The following is a 21760-nucleotide window of genomic DNA, read 5'->3' on the forward strand; positions in this document are numbered from 1 at the left end:
TTGTAGATTTTTTCGAAAAATCATTCAGGAGCAGTTGGCGCTAGCTTTTTACAACATGCATAAAAGATATTCGTTCAATTTCTGATAATTAAATATTCATTGTTTCTTTCTGGTCATGATAGTATTTCATTGTTATGTCCACACATTGTTTCATTTTAACTTTAGAAAATCTATTTGACCTCCGGTCCAAAACGGTTTTACGCATGCGTATATGCAATAAATAAATGGGCGCCAGATTTGAGGGCTGCTAGACCTGTTCAAAACACCGTCTCCGTTTCAGATGCTGTTGTCTGAAGTTTGAAGTATCTGTGTAAATCAACATGCATATTAAGTCGGTCGTGATCGACGGCTTTAAGTCCTACGCACAAAGGACTGAAGTCAGTGGCTTCGATCCCCTGTTCAACGCAATCACGGGTTTGAATGGAAGTGGAAAGTCAAACATTTTGGATTCAATTTGTTTTCTTCTCGGCATTACAAATCTGTCACATGTTAGTAAACTATTTTAAACTACATGTAAAACACTTAGTGTTGGTGTGTAGTTTTTCTTCCTTAATTTAACCTGCTCTTTGGAGCCTATTCTATGAAATGCCTTTGTAGTTGTCCGGTTTTGTCTATTCCTCTATATTTTTGTCTTGAATGTTGACAATTGCCTGTGGACATCTGTCAAACGTTAGTTTTGCGATTGATCAGATTTTTTTTTACCAATTTCAACTCCCTAATAAGTTATATTTCAAAGCCATGTGTGATTCTATGAGATATGTGTACAGCAGAACTGAACTTGCTTGTTCAATCTCGAGCTTAAATTAGTAAAATGTCGGTAAGTTCGACAAAACCTTTAAGCGCAACACGCTACAAATGCCCCAAGTACTTAGAGAAAAAATACTCTTGAATGTTGGCATATATATAAGAAGCTGTTCATGAATGAATTTGTCATGGGAACTATTTATGAACTATATTTTTACGAAAGCATTTGTCTTCATACACCTCATATGCTTATAGTAGACCAGTTTATTAGTATCACTACACATGTGCTATGGTAAACTGGATGTTTGGTTTATTCAATTTTACACTAAAGTTTGTATGGTAAATACCAGGTATGTATATTTATGAACTAAAATTTGTCTTAGTTGTGTAATTGTAGTGTTTCCTCTGAGAGACCAGAGTTGAAATGGTTAAAGTTATCAAATTTCATTTATCTAGTTAGGGCTATGTATACCACCACTTGTATTTTCATACCCATGTGACTTAAAACCTGCAGTTTATAAGATACATGTATGAAGTAGTTGAATGATGAAACCAGGTTTACTTATAAATTTTCTGTCTTTATCAGGTACGTGCAACAAATTTGCAAGAATTGGTATACAAGAATGGACAAGCTGGTATCACAAAGGCAACTGTCAGCATCACATTTGACAATATGGACAAGAAACAGAGTCCTCTGGGATATGAACAGTACAATGAGTTCACAGTCACAAGACAGGTACAGGCTTAAGCATATTTGACAAAATTTAAGGTTTGAAATGGATTTTTTTCAAATTTTGAAATATGTATTGTTTCTTACTCAACATTTCTTTTTTTAATGACTTCAATTTTTTCATCCTTCAGGTTGTGATCGGTGGGAGAAATAAATACCTTATAAATGGTAGCAATGCTAACAACACCCGTGTCCAGGATTTGTTCAGGTCTGTCCAGCTCAATGTGAACAACCCACACTTCCTCATCATGCAAGGTCGGATAACAAAAGTCCTCAACATGAAACCACCAGAGGTAAATATAATTGCATAGGAAAACAATGCTTAACTTCAACATCTGGTTTCCAAAGTCCAACAGAATGAAAGGATGTTAGTAAAATTCAGCCACTTGATATTTAAAAAAAAATGATGTTTAAATTGAAAGAAAGTGTTTGAAATTATGTGAATATTTGATGTGATTGATTGCTCTGACCTCTTTTATAATCAAACACAATGTAATTGTTTCATTATAAACATTCATGTTAATAACATACTCAGATGTTGCAGCTAATCTTACCAATACTATCCGGACAAAGAGTAGCGTGTCAGGGTGTAGTACATTTTGTGTCACGACAAGTGAATTTTTTTCTTCATATTTGTTCTTTACTAGAAAATGAGGTTGAAAAGTATGATGTCTAGAATCTTTAGGATTGCACCCCTGTTGAAAAGCATGCTTGTCTGTTTCAGATTTTGTCAATGATTGAAGAAGCAGCAGGAACTAGATTGTATGAAAGTAAAAAGGAAGCAGCACAAAAAACAATTGAGAAAAAAGATGCTAAATTAAGAGAAATAGATACAGTATGTTGAACCTTTAAATTTCCAACAGATTGTAAAATTGTTTCCATCATGATCATGTAGATGTGTTTGAGCAATGTTGATACATTTTTGAAAGCAGAAAGTTCATTTTTCACCTTCCTACATCATATTGGTTTTAACAATACAATGGTTTATGCTTTTCTCTATGGTTATGTTCATTATGTTCCATCTTCTTAACTGATATAAAACATTCCATATGTACATAATTACTTGACTCAAAGCTGGTGAATATTTGGTTATATGGACCTGATATGTCAGTATTATTAAATATAATTATTGAATTGACATGAATATTCTCTATTTTAAAATAGAATAACACATACATCTTTTAATGAAAATTTTAATTTATCAAAACAAGAAAAAAAAAGAAAACGCAATACCTTTCATTATAATCGATTGTATGATATAAACAGTGTCCATCTAATATTACAAAACAACAGGATACAACTCCTCCTGTCACCTGATAACTGTAATGCTACAAACCCTGGGTATAGGAAAATGTATTTATATGCATGATTGTTAAGATCAAAGGTTGAAAAAGTTCATATATATTTGCTTCATCATATACTGTTGGATGGAGTCAGGTTTTTAATTTAGCATTTATCAGTGAATTTTGATACAAATCTACGACTACTATTCAGTATTCACTGGTTTATTTTTTTGTCAGATTTTGAAGGAAGACATTGCACCAACACTTAGTAAACTGAAGGAGGAACGATCATCCTATCTGGAGTATCAGAAAATTATACGAGAGTTGGAACATCTTAATAAACTCTACATAGCCTACCAGTTTGTTTGTGCTGAGGTAAGTAAATATTTCCTAATAAGTGCAGGTTAGTTGTGATTTTCATTTAATCCAAATATAAGCAATACATTTATGATTTAACAAGATATTTAAAATGAAACAAAAAGAATAAGAACATCTTTGAAAGTATTATTTCATCAATTGTCTAAACAACTATTTTTGCAGATTTTGAGTAGATTAATCTTTGACTTACAATAAATCAAACCCTGTAAATATATGTATCAACACTCAAATTTTTATGTTTCCAGGAAAGGAAAAAGAAATCAGCTGAAGAACTGTTACAGATGCAGGAAAGCATCAAGACTCTGAGGGACAGGATGGTCGAGGTGATTATTAGTAGATAATTGAAAACAGTATGAGTTGCTCCCCTTGTTTCCAATACCAAACTCAAAGAAATATTTTTATTGACTGTTCATCTGTTGAAACAGTCAAAATACTTTAGACATTAGATACGCAAACCCTGTTGCTAATTCCTTATCGATGAGTGTTCAGATATCTCTTCAAAGTAATTTTTTATTTTAAAGAAAAAATGATTCCATATAAATACTTAATCTGCATGGAACGTAAGATTTGTACAGTAATTATTTTGTTTTGGGCAAATACCATTCATGTGGGGTATAACTAGAGCACATAATTAAAAAAACTTAAAGGTTTGATTTTTGGAAACAAAATACTTTAGAATACAGGATAAATACAGATCAAATGTAGAAATTAATGGAAGCTTTCCCTGTGCTTTGTGTGCCTGTAAATTTCAATTTATCTTGAATGCTTATCCTTGATGATTTAGATATTACTATAAACACAGTTTTGGTACTCTTAGACCTGCTGTTTATATATTTCAACAGCTACAGTCTAAGAAAATAATATTTGGAAAAATCCTGGCCAATTTTACTATTGACTATGTTTTTCTTCATCCTCATATCATATCATAAATGACACCCAAAAGGTAGTATGTCATGTTAAAAGAGAGGGTGTGGGGGTGGAGGGTGGGGGAGATAAACAAGAATGAAAACACTTACCTGTCACTATGATGAATGACTACAATTTACCTGGAAAATAATTTAGAAACCTGTCCTGGTATAATTCTGGTCGTTACACGGACATTAAACCCAAACAAGCATGTGTCAGTATCAATCAATATTATTCTCCCCAGATTGATTCTAAAGTCAAAGAGTTGGATGGAGTTATTGATGCTCTACAGCGTAAGAGAGATGAGGAGTCAGGTAGTGTAATGCAAAAATTAGAGGAGAACCTAAATGAACAGAAAAAAGCTGAGGCTCTTGCACAGAGTGCCATTGACAACAAGAAGGAAGGACTGAAAGCAGAGCAGAAAAAGAAAAAAGAGCTTACCAAGCACTCAGAAGATGTAGGTCATATTGTGGACATTTCTAAGGAAATTTGTCAGACATTATTTATGGAAAATCTTTTAATTAACTATAGATTTGACGTTCATCATGATGGCTTTCATTAATTCAGAAAAATTCTATGGAATGAAGCATCTAAGTTAACAGTGAACTTTATCTCATTGCATTTGTAATTTTGTTTTCTTTGTGTTTTCCTTCATCTTATTTCTCTCTGGAAATAGTGTTGGACAGGAAATATTGCACAATCTATTCTGTTGATTTACTAAAGGACAAAAAAGCACTACAAGCTAAAGAAAAAGAGTGTAGTAAAGTTGACAGTACACTGGAGAAGCTACAGGAGCAAAGTAAGAGTGACCAAGAAGCTCACGTTGCTGCCCAGAAACACTACCAAGCTGCCACCTCTGGCCTGTCAAAAAATACAGATGGTGAAGATGCCAGTCTGAATGACCAGCTCATGAGTAAGTTATATAAAATAAAAATGGATTCTGTTTGTCACCCTTTCAAAAATACATTTAAAAACAGTGATTGACAGGTTTAGTGAGATCCTCAGTATTAAATTTGGTTATTGATGACAATCAGTGTGAGAATCTTTGAATAGCTGAATTGGTAAATTGTTTATTGAATTGATTTGCAAGAAACCATATTGTAAACTGTTCGGATACAAAGATATGAATTATGATTTATCAGTAAAAATTCCATTATTCTTTTATCCATCCTTTCATCAATGTCTTTCAGCTGCCAAGAATGAGATCAGTACATCAGAGACAGAGACAAAACAAGCTCAAATGAGGTACATCAATCTAAGATACTATATTTTATGTATATGTTTACATATTGATTACAAGTGAATGGTTTCCCAATTATATAAATCCATTAATTAACCTATGTAATCTGAATGTAAAATGTAATTAATTTTTTGAGGTATGCAGAATAGTCTTATTTCATTCGTTGAAATTGTTACATATTTTATTCCATTGTTGAACAGGTTGAAACATGCCCAGCAAGAGATTAAGAAGAAGCAGGCAGACCTAAAGAAAACTGAACAGGGATATAAGAAGGATCAGAGTGCTTATGAAGCTATCACCAAAAACATGGCTGGTCTTGAGGTTTGTTGTTGTTAATGTATAGATTCAAAACATGTTTTGTTAGACATACATGTAAGTTTTAAAATTTGAACTTACAGCACCTAAGATTTTTAATAACATAATATTTCTCTGACTGAAATTAATGAAATCTATCAAAATGAATAAGTTTAGACTTTGACTTTAAGCTTAATTAAGACTTAATGGAGAAAAAGGTACTTGGTATACTGTTGAGCAAATTTTAAATGAGTGTTGTAAAGTTGACAGTACACTGGAGAAGCTACAATGAATGAAACTTTAATCGAGAAATATTGTTGAGACAATTTTGATTGAAAGTTTGACCGACAATACTGAATAAAACTTTGACCAGCAACTGTCTATTTTGTAGGCGGAAATGAAGAAGTTAGGATTTGAGGAGGGTAAAGATGATAAATTGTCATCAGAGAGACGAAGCCTTAGTCAACATGTTCAGAAGTTACAGGAGAAACTGGAGACCCTGGAGGCTAGGTAGTAACAATGATTTTTTTTCACTTGTATATCATGTGCATAGTCCATTGATTAATTGAGGTTATTTCACTGTACAACTTATGACCAGTGGTGTATTACCATTATTTTCACATTTGAAAATAATCTGCAGGAGTTTAAAATATACAGATAAGGTTCAGTCTGTCGATAGTATGATAATCTAAACCTGCTTTATGGAATGTGTATGATTTGATTTCAGATTTCCACAGTTACAATTTGAGTACAAGGATCCTGAGAAGAATTTTGACAGAAGCAAGGTCCATGGACTTGTGTGTAAATTGATTAAAGTCAAGGATGTAAAGAATGCTACAGCTTTGGAAGTTTCTGCTGGAGGGAAGGTAAGTCCTATCAAGCCACTGAACATTGGTACTTTGATTCTGTCTTCAGTATAGATTCCATTTGAACATCAACACAAGGTACATAAGTGCAATATATGCATATCTATATTTTCAAATTCTTTGAATGGAAGAAGAAAAATGTTACTTTCAGGAATTATGTTTTGAATATTTTTAACTGAATTTCATGTTACAGATAAGTCACACTCACTCATATTGTGAATGTATTTAATTTTCTGTATACAAGAACTCTAGTAGAATATTTGGTATGTTTCTGAAATAAGAAAAAATTACTTCAAAATTGTAGATATCAAGAGTGAAATGGAAATTTTGTCTGAAGTATGTACAACATGATCAATGTGTATTTTCTGTTTCCAGCTGTACAATGTGGTTGTAGACACTGAGGTGACGGGTAAGAAGCTCCTACAAAAGGGAGAGTTAAGACGACGATATACTATCATTCCTCTCAACAAGATATCTGCACGCTGTATCAACATGGACACAGTCAAACGTGCTGAACAACTGGTAATCATCACTTTGCTGCTGTTTAATATCATTGATATCTATTTCAGAGCCTTTTTTATACTTGAAAATTTCCCAACACAATTCATATTCATGAAATTAGGAAATATCAACAAAAATTAGCATAGCATGCATATTCAAATGTAAACACGACAGGATATTGGAAATATTAGAATTAAAAGCAGGAAATGTTTTGTTGTATTCAATAGGTAGGGAAGGACAACGTAAATACTGCTCTGTCTCTGATTGGTTATGAGAAAGATCTTCAAGCTGCAATGGAGTTTGTATTTGGCTCCGCCTTTGTATGTAAAGATATGGATACTGCCAAAAAGGTCACATTTGACGAAAAGGTGATGAAGAAGTCTGTGACATTAGAGGGTGACTCGTTTGATCCTGCTGGAACTCTCACAGGAGGTAAGATCTGGTATTGCTCTAACTTGTTCCATAGACCCAATGGTTAAACACATGACATTTTATTCAAAGTGAAGAGTTGGGCTTATGTTTTCCTACATTCATAAAGATATAAAAGTAATGAAATGTTTTAAGTTGTTCATTGCTTGATGTACATATCAATTCAGTTTCATACTGTTCATCTAAATATGCTAGGATTTAATTTTGAATATAAATTAAATTTCAAGTGTATGATCAAAACCAATTATCAGAAGTTATAAACAACTCTGGTCGTTAGGCCAATCTCCCAATCTTTTTATGATTGATCTGTGCTGTGGTTTAGGTGCCAGAGCCCAGACAAGTTCAATCTTGGAGAAGCTACAAGAGTTCCAGGACATTCAAGAAGAGCTGAATTCCAAACAACAGAGACTTAATGAGGTGGAGAAGGAGCTGACCACTCTAATGAGGACAGCAGAAAAGTAAGTTGTTGATCTCTGAACTCTCAGTAGACTGCTTTCAAGAACTACAAACTTCAACAATGCATCTTACAATATGGCAAAACTTTGATACTATTAGTGTAATGAAGTATTGTTGTATTACTTCATTATAAATTAGAGCTGTTGAAAACAGAGTCTTTGACACTTCAAATGGTTAAGAAGTATTTTTATTTAAAAACAGCTTTAGTTGCTTTTTACTTGACAAAAGAAAGGTAAAGGCTAATTTAGTAAAACTCAAGGACTTCAGGTTTTGTTATGGAGTACAACCCATATCACTGAATTTATGATTTGTTAAGAAATAGTAGGCACAAATATTGAAGATACCTTGTCATGGGTAGAAGTGATTTATGGAGTCCTGGGTCTGGTAGTTAACCAGAATAACTCTAATCTTACTACATTTTTGGGAAGACTGTTTGATAAGATTTGGCTTAAACTCATTTAAAATTGTATCAAATAGACAATACAAATGACTATCTTGCTAATTTTTCTTTCAGATTTACAAGCATGAAACATAAGTATGATCTTAAAGTACAAGAAGCAGAGCTTGTGAAAGCCCGATTAGAACAGAGCTCCCATCACCAACAGCTGGAAGAGATAAATGCCTTACAAGCCTCCATAGGTTGCTAGAAAAAAATTATTAACCTATTAAAAGATCTTTTTCAAACAAGGGTCTCATAGATTTATTAACATTTCAAAAATTTTCATCAGAATCAGTTTTTTAAAGAAGCAATATCAGATATCATATGTTTAATGACAAATAATCTTTCTTTTATCAGTTTCAGCTTAAATTTTGGAAAGATATGTCATTTTGTTCTTACAACTCAAATTTTATTTATATCTGCAGAGGAACAAGAAGAGCTGCTTAAAAAAGCAAAGGAAACCCAAGACAAGGCATCTAAGAAGGTAAAAGACCTGGAAAACAAGATAAAGAATGCAAAAGCAGTGAGAGAACAGGAACTCAAGGAGGCCCAGGCAGCTGTCACAAAGGCCAAGAAAAAGATGGAGGAATCTAGCAAAATGATGAAGGAAAAATACCAGGTCTGATTTGATAGCATACGTTTAGTATAATGGTCACATGATGGTTTAGTATGATGGTCACATGATAGTCACATGATGAATGGTTTAGTTTAATGGTCTCATGATGGATTGAGACTCTACACTGGTTTCATGTGCATATAAGTGGCTTTCAATGCATTCTCTCGTGATTTTTTTGTTGAGGGAACACAGACGGTAGTTGAGAACCTTAGAAAAGGCCAGGGCAGTGTGTAGTCTCTATGTAGAAATTGTGATGAAAAATTGATACTCAAATGTTAAAAATGCACATTAAAGTTATTTATATATCACTTCACTTATCAATAGTACATTAGAATAATTGTGAAAGTGTTGAAAATAAAACAATTCAAAAAGAAATGTTTACAAAATTTATGCCAACTGCACCTCCTTCCAACGCAATATAGATAAATATCATTCACCATTGTTAACCAGGAGGTGGATAGTCTAAAGCTAGAGATAGAGGAACTAAAGAAAGGCATAAAAGGATATGAGGAACAGCTGGATACGGTGGCTGTGGCCATCCAACAGTACGAGTCCCAAATAGAGGAATTGACAGAGAAGGCCAAGGAGAGTAAGGTAAGTCAGATTTACCACAGCCTAAAGAATCTTCAGGTTTGTAATGTTGGTTTCCCAATAATAGGCCACGGAAATTAAGGTAGACTTGTGTGTCAAGGTATAGTTATTTAAGGCAAGGCCACAAAATGTGGGCCATTTGTCACTCAGTAAGGGGAACTGAGAGGATTTACATCTGTGAATTTCATGAATCATTGCAAAAACATAGTTAATAAAAATAGAGTTTCATGGTCAACATCTCATGTTTTCAATATATGACTATATACCTTACATGCTGTTTATCCAGAATCTACATTTACAGTACTTCTGCCATAAGGTGTTTTATAAATATATTCATTTACCATAAAATCTCACGTAATGTGTGCAGTTTTTATTTTTGAGAAAATAAATGTCCAAAGTTGGGGGTGTGCACATTAAGTAGTTATAGGATTTTCAAGGATTTTTTTCATAGAGAATATAAAAGATTCTGTGAAGCTGCCATCATTAATCATCAGAATTATCTGGTATGCACAACTGACACAAATAAGATATTTACTGTATATATTAATACAGACTATCTGAGCCAATATCATGCAAAATCAGGACATAATGATTAAAAATGTGATAGCACCTAGCTAAACAGAAAACTAATGATTAGCAAAGACAGTTGCCTGTTTTGGACATTGAAAAATATGCCAATTATAATGTGGTTATCTTTTGAAACACTTAAAGGTTCAACTGTTCAGAAATTGACAGGTTTCATTTTATTCTATACGTTGGATATGGCGACGAACTAGAAGCCATGAGCACACGTCCATTTTCATGTGTATTGACAGAAGTTAGAGTTGACATATTAGTATGCAGAATGTGGATAGAGACTCTTCCTCGGACTATGGATTCAATTCATTATTTATTAAAATTGGTCTTATTGATGTTTACGAAGCTTATCTAATGGTACAATAATTATGAGGGAATAGTCTCAGCGTGATTATCTTACCGAAATGTGTAATGAAACGTTGTTCTTCTTAATACAATACACATATGCATGCCTACAGTACATTCCATGCGATTCATTTCATGCTCCCTATTTCCTATTGCTTGCATATACAGAGTTTGGGCCTCAGCTGGAGTGTGCATGATATATAACAGCGAGATCGTAATTATCTGGTTTGATCATTAATCGGTAGATAATGACTTGTACCAGTGATTACAACACTGAACACTGTTTATTAGGTCTACTGTGAAGACTAGTGTTTGTGTACGTTAGACAAATAAATGTGGATTAATTGGATGATTATATAGGTGCACACATTATGCTGGTTTTTATGGTATATATTTTTAATCTTAGTGTTGAGGACAAATTTTTCCCTTTAGACAGATGAGTGTTTGATTCTGAGCAGTCTGTGTACGGTACCTGAAATTCTTAAATGGCAATTACTAGCATGTTTGAATTTGATGATTGCATTACTATAGAAAAAAAACTATTTAAAAAGTTGTTTTAAGTTTATATTGGGGTATTGCATCTTGTTTTCTGTTAATAAGATGTCAAAGCTGTTCTGGTTATTGACCAGATCATTACTAACCAGTGTACCTCAAACCCAGAAAGCTCACTTGTGTATTGATGAAATCATGAAAGTTGGTAGCTACAACAGAAAGTTGATAAGGAACTGAGGGCGAAGGCAAGGGAAGGTATCAGTTGCAACCACTGGGTAACGATGACTGATATTGATACACATATTGCGTGTTCTCCATTAAAAATGACTGAGGAGATAAGTTTGAAAAAAACTAATGGAATGTGTTGTCTGTCACCCAGTTACTGGGGCTGGAGTAGCTCTCTGTCAACAAAGATATAATCGGACATGTTTCCCTATTTACTACCACAGGATAAAACTTGTTATCATCAATTTGTACCATTAAATGATAGCCCATCAAATATCATTTTACCAGTTGTTTTAATGTGTGATGAAGATCCAACAACTAGATGAGACTTGTTTGAATCATCTGTCCTAGGCATTAGTGAAGTCAGCCCAGTCAGAACTGAACAAACAGAAGGAGCTGCTGAAGGCTTGTAATGCAGACATCAACCAGAAGGTCGAGGAGCAGCGAAGTCTCGCAAAGGAACACCATGCTGCAGAGCTCAAGATACAAGAGTTGGAACACAAAATGTCCAAATTCCAGAGTGATTCACAAGGAGCTGCAAGACAGGTACTTCATGTTGTTTATTATTTTAAACTCTGCAAGTCAGATCTGTACATTTGGCACCATGCTAATTTGGGTCGGATGGAGTACACTGGGATCGCTCTGTTTTGGTGGAAGTCCACAAATTTTGTTTTGGGCAACACCTCCAGAACATGTGATCCAATTTTGATGAAATTTTACTGGAATATTACAGATCACATGTAGATGTATACAGTGTATATGAAAACACAATTAGATAGTATCGGGGACATGTGCAAATGACAGCAGCCAAGATGATTCATGAAATTCTGGGGTACTAATACTGAATAACTGACCTCAATGCTGTGACCTGGTAAACAACATTATCCTCAGGAAAATTTCAGATACAGGAGAAGCAATGAGATCATGATACAAAATGGGCACAGAGTTGGCTGTTGATTATATTCAGATCAATATTCTCCATCCTTCTCCTCTGTATTTGTCATTTCCACTTCGTCATCTTTCATTTTGAAAATTGATATGTTTGAATTTTCAGCATTCAGAAACCCTCAATTGTTAGAGTTTCTGTAACAGAGGATGATCATTCAGAATCTAATGATGTACATGTATCATACTTGGCAGTGGGTTTGTCTTTGTGGTGGTATCCAATGGAAACAGATCACAGTTACATTATAAATTAATTTCTTTATTTAAGAAAAATAACTTTTTTTTCAAGTACAAGAATGTTATTCTATAAATAGGTTGAAAACTTGCTCCAATCCTATCACTGGATTATGGATGAGAAAAAATACTTTGGCCAAGCAAACACTGCCTATGACTTCAAGGCTAATGATCCCAAGGAAGCAGAGAGGCGGATACAGAAGCTGCAGGAGACCAAAGACAAACTGTCAAAGAGTGTCAACATGAGGGCAATGAACATGTTAGGCAAGGCAGAGGAACAGGTACTCAAAGAATATGTAATACAGTGAGATATGTGTACCAGCAAGTATCTTGTGAATATTATGAAGAGGCACCATAAAAGACATTTTTATAATTTCATGATCACAGATATTAAACAACCTTACAAATAGATTCATGATGTTCACTTTATAGCTGAAGTCAAATTTAGGAACCATTGGCCAGATTTTCTAGAGAGAAAAATGTAATCCCTACACTGAGATACCCCTGACAAATGAGAAGATGATTACGACCATTATTCATCAGTTGACTTAAAAAAGATACAAAGGCATATCATGTCATTAATGGTTATACTACTCTTCAGGAGAGAAAATTAAGAACTCCTTTCTCCATTCAGATTGGTAAAACCCTGTTGAAAGCCATCCTAATATCAAATTGTTCTGTTATATATATTAGATGTAACTGTATGCTTAATAGAAATATGTAATTAGGCAAGGATCAAATATACTATTCTGCCCAAAGTATGTGTAAAAATAGTGTGGTTATGTGGTGATGTAATGATGTTAAAATACAGCTGTAAAAACATGTTTAAATAACTATTTTACAGTTTGAAAGAGTGTGAGAAATTCTGTTTTGATGAAAACAATTGATGGCATTTAGGTTACTTACGGGATCAATATCTGGATATTTCTTACTTGGAATAATTTAAAAATTTTAACTTTTAGATGGTTCTTAAAATAAAGAGGGAGAAACATACTTGCACAGGAAAGTAACTCTCTACATTTAAAATCATTCCCATTCCAGTATGCTGATCTTCTAAAGAAGAGAAAGATTGTACTTCACGATAAAGCCAAAATTGCTGCAGTTATAGCAGAATTGGATCAAAAGAAAAATGAGGCCTTGAAAAAAGCATGGGAGCAGGTCAACAAAGTGAGTATTTAAAACTAAAACATGAAAAGCTCTGAACAGTTTTCAAAATTGAGATTTTTAGTTGATATTTCTTCTCCCTTCTTCATCATTATAGCTCCATTTATCATTATGAAAGGTCAGGTTCATTTGAAACCTGGTGATGAATTCTGAATATTGTTAGAATTTAAAATGTGATATAAACAGGCCTATCACGAAAAAAATATTTATTTACCTTGCCGTAGGACTTTGGTTCCATATTCTCCACATTGTTACCTGGAGCATGTGCCAAATTGATGCCCCCAGAAGGGCAAACAGTCCTTGATGGATTAGAAGTGAAGGTTGGATTTGGAGATGTGTGGAAAGAATCCCTGGGAGAACTCAGTGGAGGTCAAAGGTAATCATGGTTGTTTTTCTGATACTAATACTGTTTAAGAGATAACTTGATCAATGTTTAAGTTGATGTTCTATTAGTGACCTACATCTCAGAAAGTATCACAAAGGAGGCTTATTAGAAATCATCCCTTCTTTTTTCTGTCAATACTTTCTTTCATTCAGACTAGGGGCCACAATTACACAGTGTTGGGAATGTTGGCTTTGTAGCTTCACACGAAGATCTGAGGTGTAATTCAACACTCCTACCTTTGGCAGTTTGTTTCTTAGCTGACAAACAGAATGGTCTATGCCAACAAGACTGGGTCCTTTGGCAAGACATTTTACCCAATTGCTCTGTGGAGACTACATCAGGTCTCCCGTATGTTGTTCATCGATGTAGCCACCAGTTACTACAAAGAGACCCCTGCCCTGCCACAAAATTACCTGGCTGTTCGCGGGTGATAAACCAAGAAAATACCTGATACTCAAATTACTCTTTCTCAAAATTTGGGTTAACTAGTTGTACAGTTCAAAGATGCTGAAAATGTCTTCTACCTTCTATTTTGAATTGTGAATGGTTTATGAAATATATGTGTGAAGATATGTGTAAATGTATAGACTGTGAATAAATATCTTGAAATATCACAGTAATAACGTCAAATATATAAACTGCTGTCATTACTTGATTGTCAGGTCGCTGATTGCCCTCTCTCTGATCCTGGCCATGTTGCTGTTTAAACCTGCACCCATCTACATTCTGGATGAAGTGGACGCAGCTTTGGATATCTCCCACACACAAAACATTGGTCAGATGATTCGCTCTCACTTCAAACACTCACAGGTACCTTTCTGAGGTTTTGTACAAAAGAAGAATGCTGCTTTCAGTTTATCAGTCAAATGTGTGTGTTCAAAACCAAGTTCTATACATAATTATCCTCTTTTTTTCTGAAAGCTTTCTTAATTTTGTCTTTTCATTATTTTTCAGTTTATTGTGGTGTCCTTGAAAGATGGTATGTTCAATAATGCCAATGTTTTATACAAGACAAGATTCGTGGATGGAGTTTCAACAGTGACACGATATGTACAACACTCTAGATCTGGGTCCTCCTCTGTTGTATCTAACAAAGAAAATGAAAAGGCGACAAACAAGAAAAAAACAGCAAACTCAAAACGTGCACGACTTGAAGAAATTACAAACTGACTTCGGTCAAATATAAGTGAAGTGCAAAATGATAGACATTATTTAGGAGAGAAATTCCATTTCAACAAATTTGAATTAAGACAAGAATTTTTGGTCAAATATGGAACCAGGTGTAACTCCATTGTTGTCAAAATGGATGTCTCATTTCTAATGCCACATGGACAATTTACAACCAGTGTGTTGGAATGCAATATAGACTCTAATAATTAAGTGTTGCCTTGTACCATCCTTGAAAATCATGGCTGTTGATAGTACAACAGATTTAACTCAATACATGAAGTCAACACATTTTATCCAAATTTTTATCATTTAATTTTTGAAAAATACAAAACAAAATTGTACATTATAACATAACTTCTTGCAACATTTCTTTTCTTTCTTTCCCTTTTTTACTCAGCATTCAAATTTGCATACACCACACATTACTGTTTATAACTTATTCATAAAACAAGCTGTTACTTATATAAACATACATACATCATTTTTCATCATTTCAATTTTGATCATAAAATGAAATCTGTTTACCTCAACACATTGAAAATGAGTGATATTGATAAGACTTTGTTTTTATTATTGTTTTTCTATTAGAAAGATATTTCAGATGATTTCACGATGCAATCTACTCGGCTCTCCATGTTATTCTACAAATGAATAGCATAAGTTTGAGAACAATTATCAGAACCATGGGTGGCTAGTAATAAAAATAAATATTCCTTTGTACAAATCTTTATCAGGAAATACATGAAAGCAATAAATACATTGAAATAATCTTATATTTCAAATTACTGTAGTTTCATTGTTTTGTAATTTTCACAATACATGATATATAAATTTCACACAAAACAGTTCAAACATTTATTTTTGCTCATCACCCAATATGGATATTTACACACACTGATAATAAAGTAAACATATTTATAAACAATACAGTGACTTGCTCATCTTTGAGATGCTTGTGATTCATCAATTTCATTTATTTGAACAAAGAATTGCAGCAATATGTTTAAAACAGGTCACAAGTTCTTACAATCTAAAGTGACACAAACTGATGAGAATTGCTTTTGCTGGGATTTGAGATCATATGAGTTGGTTGTTTGCAGATTCATCATATATGGAAGATCTTTTCTCTTGGGCCAAACATCCTTTAAACGAGTTCAGACGTACATCGATCTCGCCTTCCTCCAACTGGAAAATGAAACAAGATTTATCGAAGGATCACAATAACAATTCTTCCTGACTCAAATATTTTCTTTACATAACTTTAAATTGATTTATCTTGTACACTTTCTGGTCAAATGCCATAAACCCATAAAACCTCCCAGGGTGATGTTGGTAATAGCTCAAGCAGTTGATACTTCAAAGTATTTTTAATTGGTCAATGACAATATATTGTCCACATATTTCAAATGTAGTCCAGATTGCAATTGCTACTGATGCTGACACGTAAGGAACAATATGACCCCCAAAAGGTCAATGAATAATCACTAGAATTTGATTGACAAAATCCTGTCATTCCTTGAGGATGAAGGATTTTAAAGAAATTTGATGATTTCCACTATAATATCCTACCCTTCAGGACCTGGGGGCCTAGATCCACTATTTATACAAAATTGAGACCTTTTCTACAGAAGAAGGATGTAAAGAATTTGCTATATACCCTAATTTGTACTGTTCTGTCAGGCATTGACCCACTATTTATACACTAGCGGCTTGTAGGACCCATATTGCTTACTTATACATTATATATACATAAATGAAGATTGATCAAAATGGATTTAAGAGGCCCACACCAAGCACTTACTTAAGTATACAAAATTGGTTCCCCTTCACCCTAGCTTCATCTCAACAGATGAAGGATTTAATTGATATTCCTTTGTTTCTTCTATTGGATCCTGCCCTCAAGGGGATCAGACAAATTTATATAAAATTGAATCCACTTTTTCCAACTACCGTATTCGACCCAATATGCGCCCATGTCCCTATAAGCACCCCCTCCATCCTTCAGATACCTAAATGTCTAGATTTACTTACGTTTTAGCCACGATCAAGAAGTGTTTTCAGTAGGTTTATAAGGAGATGTACTCCAGAAAAACGTTTTTAAAAAAAACAGTTCACCTCCAGTCCACCAGCAACAGAGGAATGTCGATAAATGTCCTCTGTAACTACCAACACAAATTTTCAACCATGCCTGATAAAAAAATAGCTGTTTTTGACAGTTCACTTGGAATGTGACCCACTGTTTTCCCTTCTTTCACAACTCTGATTGCAAACAGATAAAATCCTAAATTAAACCATTCATGCACATGACTTCGTGACGTCACAGTGAAAGGTCTTATAACTGTGTCAAGGCACTGCCCTATGAATTGTTTCCAACACTCTCTATAAACATGATATCCCCTGACCACAGACGAATATTCATACATAAAAGACATTTTTTTCACACATTCCTAAACCACGTGGTAGATGACCTTTACCTTGTGTACCTTGGTGTTGGGCGCTCAGCCCAGTAACGACGACTGAATGGGCATAGTCCATTACTTAACGGTAAGATAGCTATTGATACAGCAGATTAAGAAATAATATTTTCATGTGTGATAGATTATCTGACAGAAACAAATGAAGCAGTTAGATATCAAATGACAAATAAAATAGTTGTGTTAAAACAGTATGAATGGAATTTTATATCTTTATCATAAACAAATTCCCTTTTGTGTCATCATGTTAAGATGATCTGAAACAATTTATCAACGAGAACATAATGACAGAGTGCACCTTGTTACATAGAGGTTGACACTGAAATTATGGCGACCACAGACACATCACAATCTCACAAAGGAGGCTGAATCAAGTTGTATGAAATTTCTTTCAAGTTAAAAGTTGTAGAGTTTGCCAAGGAATGGGGAAACATCAAAGCAGTACAGTATAGATAGGAAGCGAATTTGCGATTGGAGACAAAAAGAAAGTGAATTGGAAACCTCCTTACAAAAAGAAGACGGAAAGTTCCTGGTGGAGGCAGATTTTTTAGTACTGAATGTGTTTCTTTTACATGTAAGATGGTCTCTAATAAGCGCCCCCCTTAATTGCAATTTTTAAGCGCCCTGGGCGTTTATTGGATCGAATACAGTATGCATTTGATCAAATTTTGAAAAAATCCTATCATTCCTACAAAAGTATTTAAATAATTTACTCTGTATCTCCCCCTAAAGGGGCCCAGATACCCATGGTTCACACAACATTGGTCACTTTTACCCACATGATGCTTCTGACCAAGTTAGGACAGAATCCTCTCATTCCTAAAAAAGTATTTTAAAGAATATGCTTTACAGCTGCTATAGAGCCCAACCCTTCATACCCCAGAGGTAAGTGACCCATCATTTACACTGAATAGGTTCCCTGTCCTCTAAGGATACTTCTAATAAAATCTGGTCAAAATACCTTCATCCCAACAGAGGAAGGATTTTAATGTGATTCCTTGATTTCCCATACAGGACCTGCCATACTGCTCCCAATGAGGTCAGACCCACAGTATTTTCTGTGTTGATTCTTTACTTACTGGGTCATTGCCATAAAGTTCATTGTAGCAGAACTTTGATATACACTGTCGTATACAGGCTGTCTGATCTACACCTTGTTGTCTCAGGCACTCAGTCTTCACCTCACACACGGTCTTGGCATTTCTGTACTTCTTATCCTGTAAAGAATATCCTGTGATAATACTCTTTCTTGATAGAAGATTTAGATTCCTGTATGTATTAAGTTTTAGAGCTTTTGAACCAAAATTTTGTACGGAATGACAAAAAGTCAACCAACCTTAGATTAAATCCAGTAATACCTTGAAATGATGAAACTATTTTCTTGTTTTCACCTTCTACGTTGTTTTATTCATTAATGCCCATCCCAGATATCCACCTTTTAACTTTACATTTAATGTCCTATGGATGAAACTGTTCTAGTTTTCTGTCTTCTTGTAGAGCTCTGTGACAATTATATCATATTTTCTGCAGTAAGAGATGGTGAGACTTCATTACAAACTGGTGGTCCTACATGTCTTCTTATTAACATACCTGTACGTACATTTCTCCTAACTTAACATGAGTGATGAAGAAAACAGAAACTTACAGATCAATTTCATTTCAAACATCAAAATTGTATAATCTTTCATTAAGATTGAAATAAATTCTGTTTTATGTCCATTCACCAAAGCAGTTCTTCAATTCAGGTCATGCATCATCATAACCATACCGGTGTGACTAATATGTGGATCAAATTGAAATAAATCATTAAAAATTGGCTCTGCTGCTTACATACTGGTGTGGCTTGTAACCCGAAAATATGGTAATTTATGGTGTGAAGTAGACTTACATCACGTTTCTTCTTGTAAGTGTAGCGTTTATAGTTGTAGATCACTCCTCCAGCCTCTATTGAGACTTCAAACAACAGTAGTAATGCTAGGCAACAGAATGCCACCACCAACAGCCTCATCATGTCATCCTAGCTCCTACAACAAGAATTTTATGACAAAAACATGTTCAGCAGCCTTATCCATTACTTTCTCAGGGGTACAAAGACTACAAAAGACACATGTTAGTTGTACCTTTCAATACCAAGCTAGAATTAGATACCCAAAGTACAATAGAGCAAATTGATAAATTAAACTGCATCGTATCTAGCTGTTTCATCATCACACTTGTTGCAACCTCTGTGGTCACTGGAGAAAATCTGAATTGGTCAAAATAATTGTCAACAAGAGGTCTAATGGACCTGAATCGCCCACTGTTCTAAAACTTACACAGAAGGCAGGACCTATTAGTTGAAAAAAAATTCAAGTCATCAACAAGTTTGACTCCTGTGCCTTTGAAGGTGGGTCAAGGTCAAATCATTTGAAGAAACATGTTAGCTCTTCACTCCAGTGTGCTAGGGTCTGAACATCAGCACTCTTCAAATATAGATTCAGTGGTTGAGGTTGTAAGGTCAAGGTCATCAGTAAGTTAGAAAATCCACATTAGCACTCTAGCACATTCATTCCTTGAGGGAAATTTCACACTCTTACATAGGACTGTAATATCTTGGACAAATTCAAGTTTCAGGGTTGTAGTCTCTGTTAGAGGTTGTAAGATCAAGGTCACCATTATGTTAGAAAATTTATTGTCAGCTTTTTTTCCTTGAGGAATTTTGATCAGACTAATCACTCATTTAAACAAAGGGCCATAATCATATATCTCAGAAAAAATCAAATATCAGGGTTTTGGCTCAAGTCACCAATTTTTTCTTTTTAGAAAATCCTGAAAAAGCTCATTGGTGTCCTTGTAGATGTCTGGCCAGTTTGCTTTTGAGAAGATGAACACCTTCTGACATACATAATGAGGCAGGTTGACAATATCAGTCACAATCATGGTGTGTTCACTGATCCATGGAATAGTATGGGGTTGTTTGTAAACAAGGTCCAGGATTTTTTTTCCCTTGTTGTCTGATTGCGTATCTAAGGACATGCTCTACAGAGAGGTTGAACCTCAGTCAACTGCATCTCTGTACTCTTATGTTTCTCCTAATCAATATCTGGGCAATTCAAATCTCTTGCAATGCTGATGTGTTAAATCCTTCATGGCATTTGACAGTGGTGAGAGAGGGTTGCTGAGCATGTTGATTCCCTTGGCGTTTTGGTACGTCATATAGAAGAAACTAAGATAAAGGTTCATCTTCTCACCCACAATTTAGACCACACAATTTCAAACTTCAAGCTGTGATTCTGAAGTTAAACCTTGACTTGTGGCTGTAAATACACCTCCTGCTAATCCAGAAGACAGGGCATTCCTGTGTACTGTAAGTGAGTCTGGAAACTGAAAGACCTCACAAGTCTTAAATGCAGTACTGGGTGGCTCTTTTCCTGGCTTGACTCCTTTGAATATGACTCTAATTATTTGATATTGCAAGTCTATCCACATTCATCATGCTAATTACAACACATGTATCTTAGAAAAAAAAATCATCTTTCCATCTATGTATTATTTATAGGCATCACACTGTCACTGGTGTAAATGAGCCAGGCATGGTCACTAAAAGATCTTGCGGTTTATAGGAAGGAGCAATTCTATTGTCCATAACAAAAAAAAAATCATATGTTAGTCAAAACCCTGCAGATTAGCTGGGAAGAAGAACTACAAAGCTTAATGTAAGACTGTTGACTCAAATTTATTTCAGATCTTCTTCTTCTCTGCAGTAAGGGTCAGACTCAAAGGATTGATATATTGCATCTGACACTGCAACAGTGGAAGGTGCCATCAGCTAGGATAAAACCATTTTTTGTGTAAGTTAAAACTTCTACTCGTCCGCTGAAATAATAATGAACGTATGCCTGAAAACCGTAATAAATCTATGTATCAGTGTGTGATTTTAAAAAGGAGAAAAATACACATAGTTTACGGTGGATTGTAGCTAGAAGGACAGATCTGAAAAAAATCAGATCCGGCTCGTGTGCTGCGGTAATGAGTTCCAATCAATATCATAGGATCTAGGGAAGGAAGTGATGTACGCAGTCATGTTACTACTATGTGGCAAAGGTATATAAATGATAAACAAGTTATTTACCAATATATATACCCAAGACGATGTATATAATACATACCAAGGAATTTGTTGGAAAAGACAGCGTCTGTAAACGAGCAGCGGGTCTACTTCCGATTCGAAAATTATAGGCCGAGAAAGAACTTCCGGGTGAAACATGACAACATTGGAGAGGAAGGTCTTCTTAAGA

At 34.6% G+C, this 21760-nt stretch overlaps 2 protein-coding genes across 2 annotated transcripts; one reads left to right on the forward strand and one right to left on the reverse strand.

Moving 5' to 3' along the window:
- Positions 1 to 320: 320 nt before the first annotated feature.
- LOC132550962 (structural maintenance of chromosomes protein 2-like) lies at positions 321 to 15473 on the forward strand. The gene is made up of 24 exons (XM_060215062.1): positions 321 to 488; positions 1331 to 1480; positions 1606 to 1767; positions 2199 to 2309; positions 2995 to 3132; positions 3381 to 3458; positions 4286 to 4498; positions 4765 to 4954; positions 5232 to 5286; positions 5482 to 5602; positions 5967 to 6085; positions 6303 to 6441; positions 6817 to 6963; positions 7170 to 7374; positions 7694 to 7829; positions 8342 to 8466; positions 8692 to 8885; positions 9333 to 9476; positions 11463 to 11657; positions 12371 to 12571; positions 13332 to 13457; positions 13679 to 13830; positions 14502 to 14649; positions 14794 to 15473. The coding sequence occupies exons 1-24, from the start codon at positions 321 to 323 to the stop codon at positions 15007 to 15009; spliced, it is 3633 nt and encodes a 1210-aa protein (XP_060071045.1). The 3' UTR covers positions 15010 to 15473.
- On the reverse strand, positions 15304 to 21695 carry LOC132550963 (uncharacterized). The gene is made up of 4 exons (XM_060215063.1): positions 21632 to 21695; positions 19372 to 19507; positions 18563 to 18700; positions 15304 to 16194 (listed from the first exon to the last, which is right to left on the reverse strand). Exons 2-4 carry the CDS (start codon positions 19492 to 19494, stop codon positions 16087 to 16089), a joined length of 369 nt encoding a protein of 122 aa, XP_060071046.1. The 5' UTR covers positions 19495 to 19507; positions 21632 to 21695; the 3' UTR covers positions 15304 to 16086.
- Between the last annotated feature and the right edge of the window lie 65 nt (positions 21696 to 21760).

Source organism: Ylistrum balloti, unplaced genomic scaffold (assembly GCF_031769215.1).
Source record: "Ylistrum balloti isolate Yb309-2 unplaced genomic scaffold, AGI_CSIRO_Ybal_v1 Utg370160, whole genome shotgun sequence".
In the NCBI taxonomy this organism is placed as follows: Eukaryota; Metazoa; Mollusca; class Bivalvia; order Pectinida; family Pectinidae; genus Ylistrum; species Ylistrum balloti.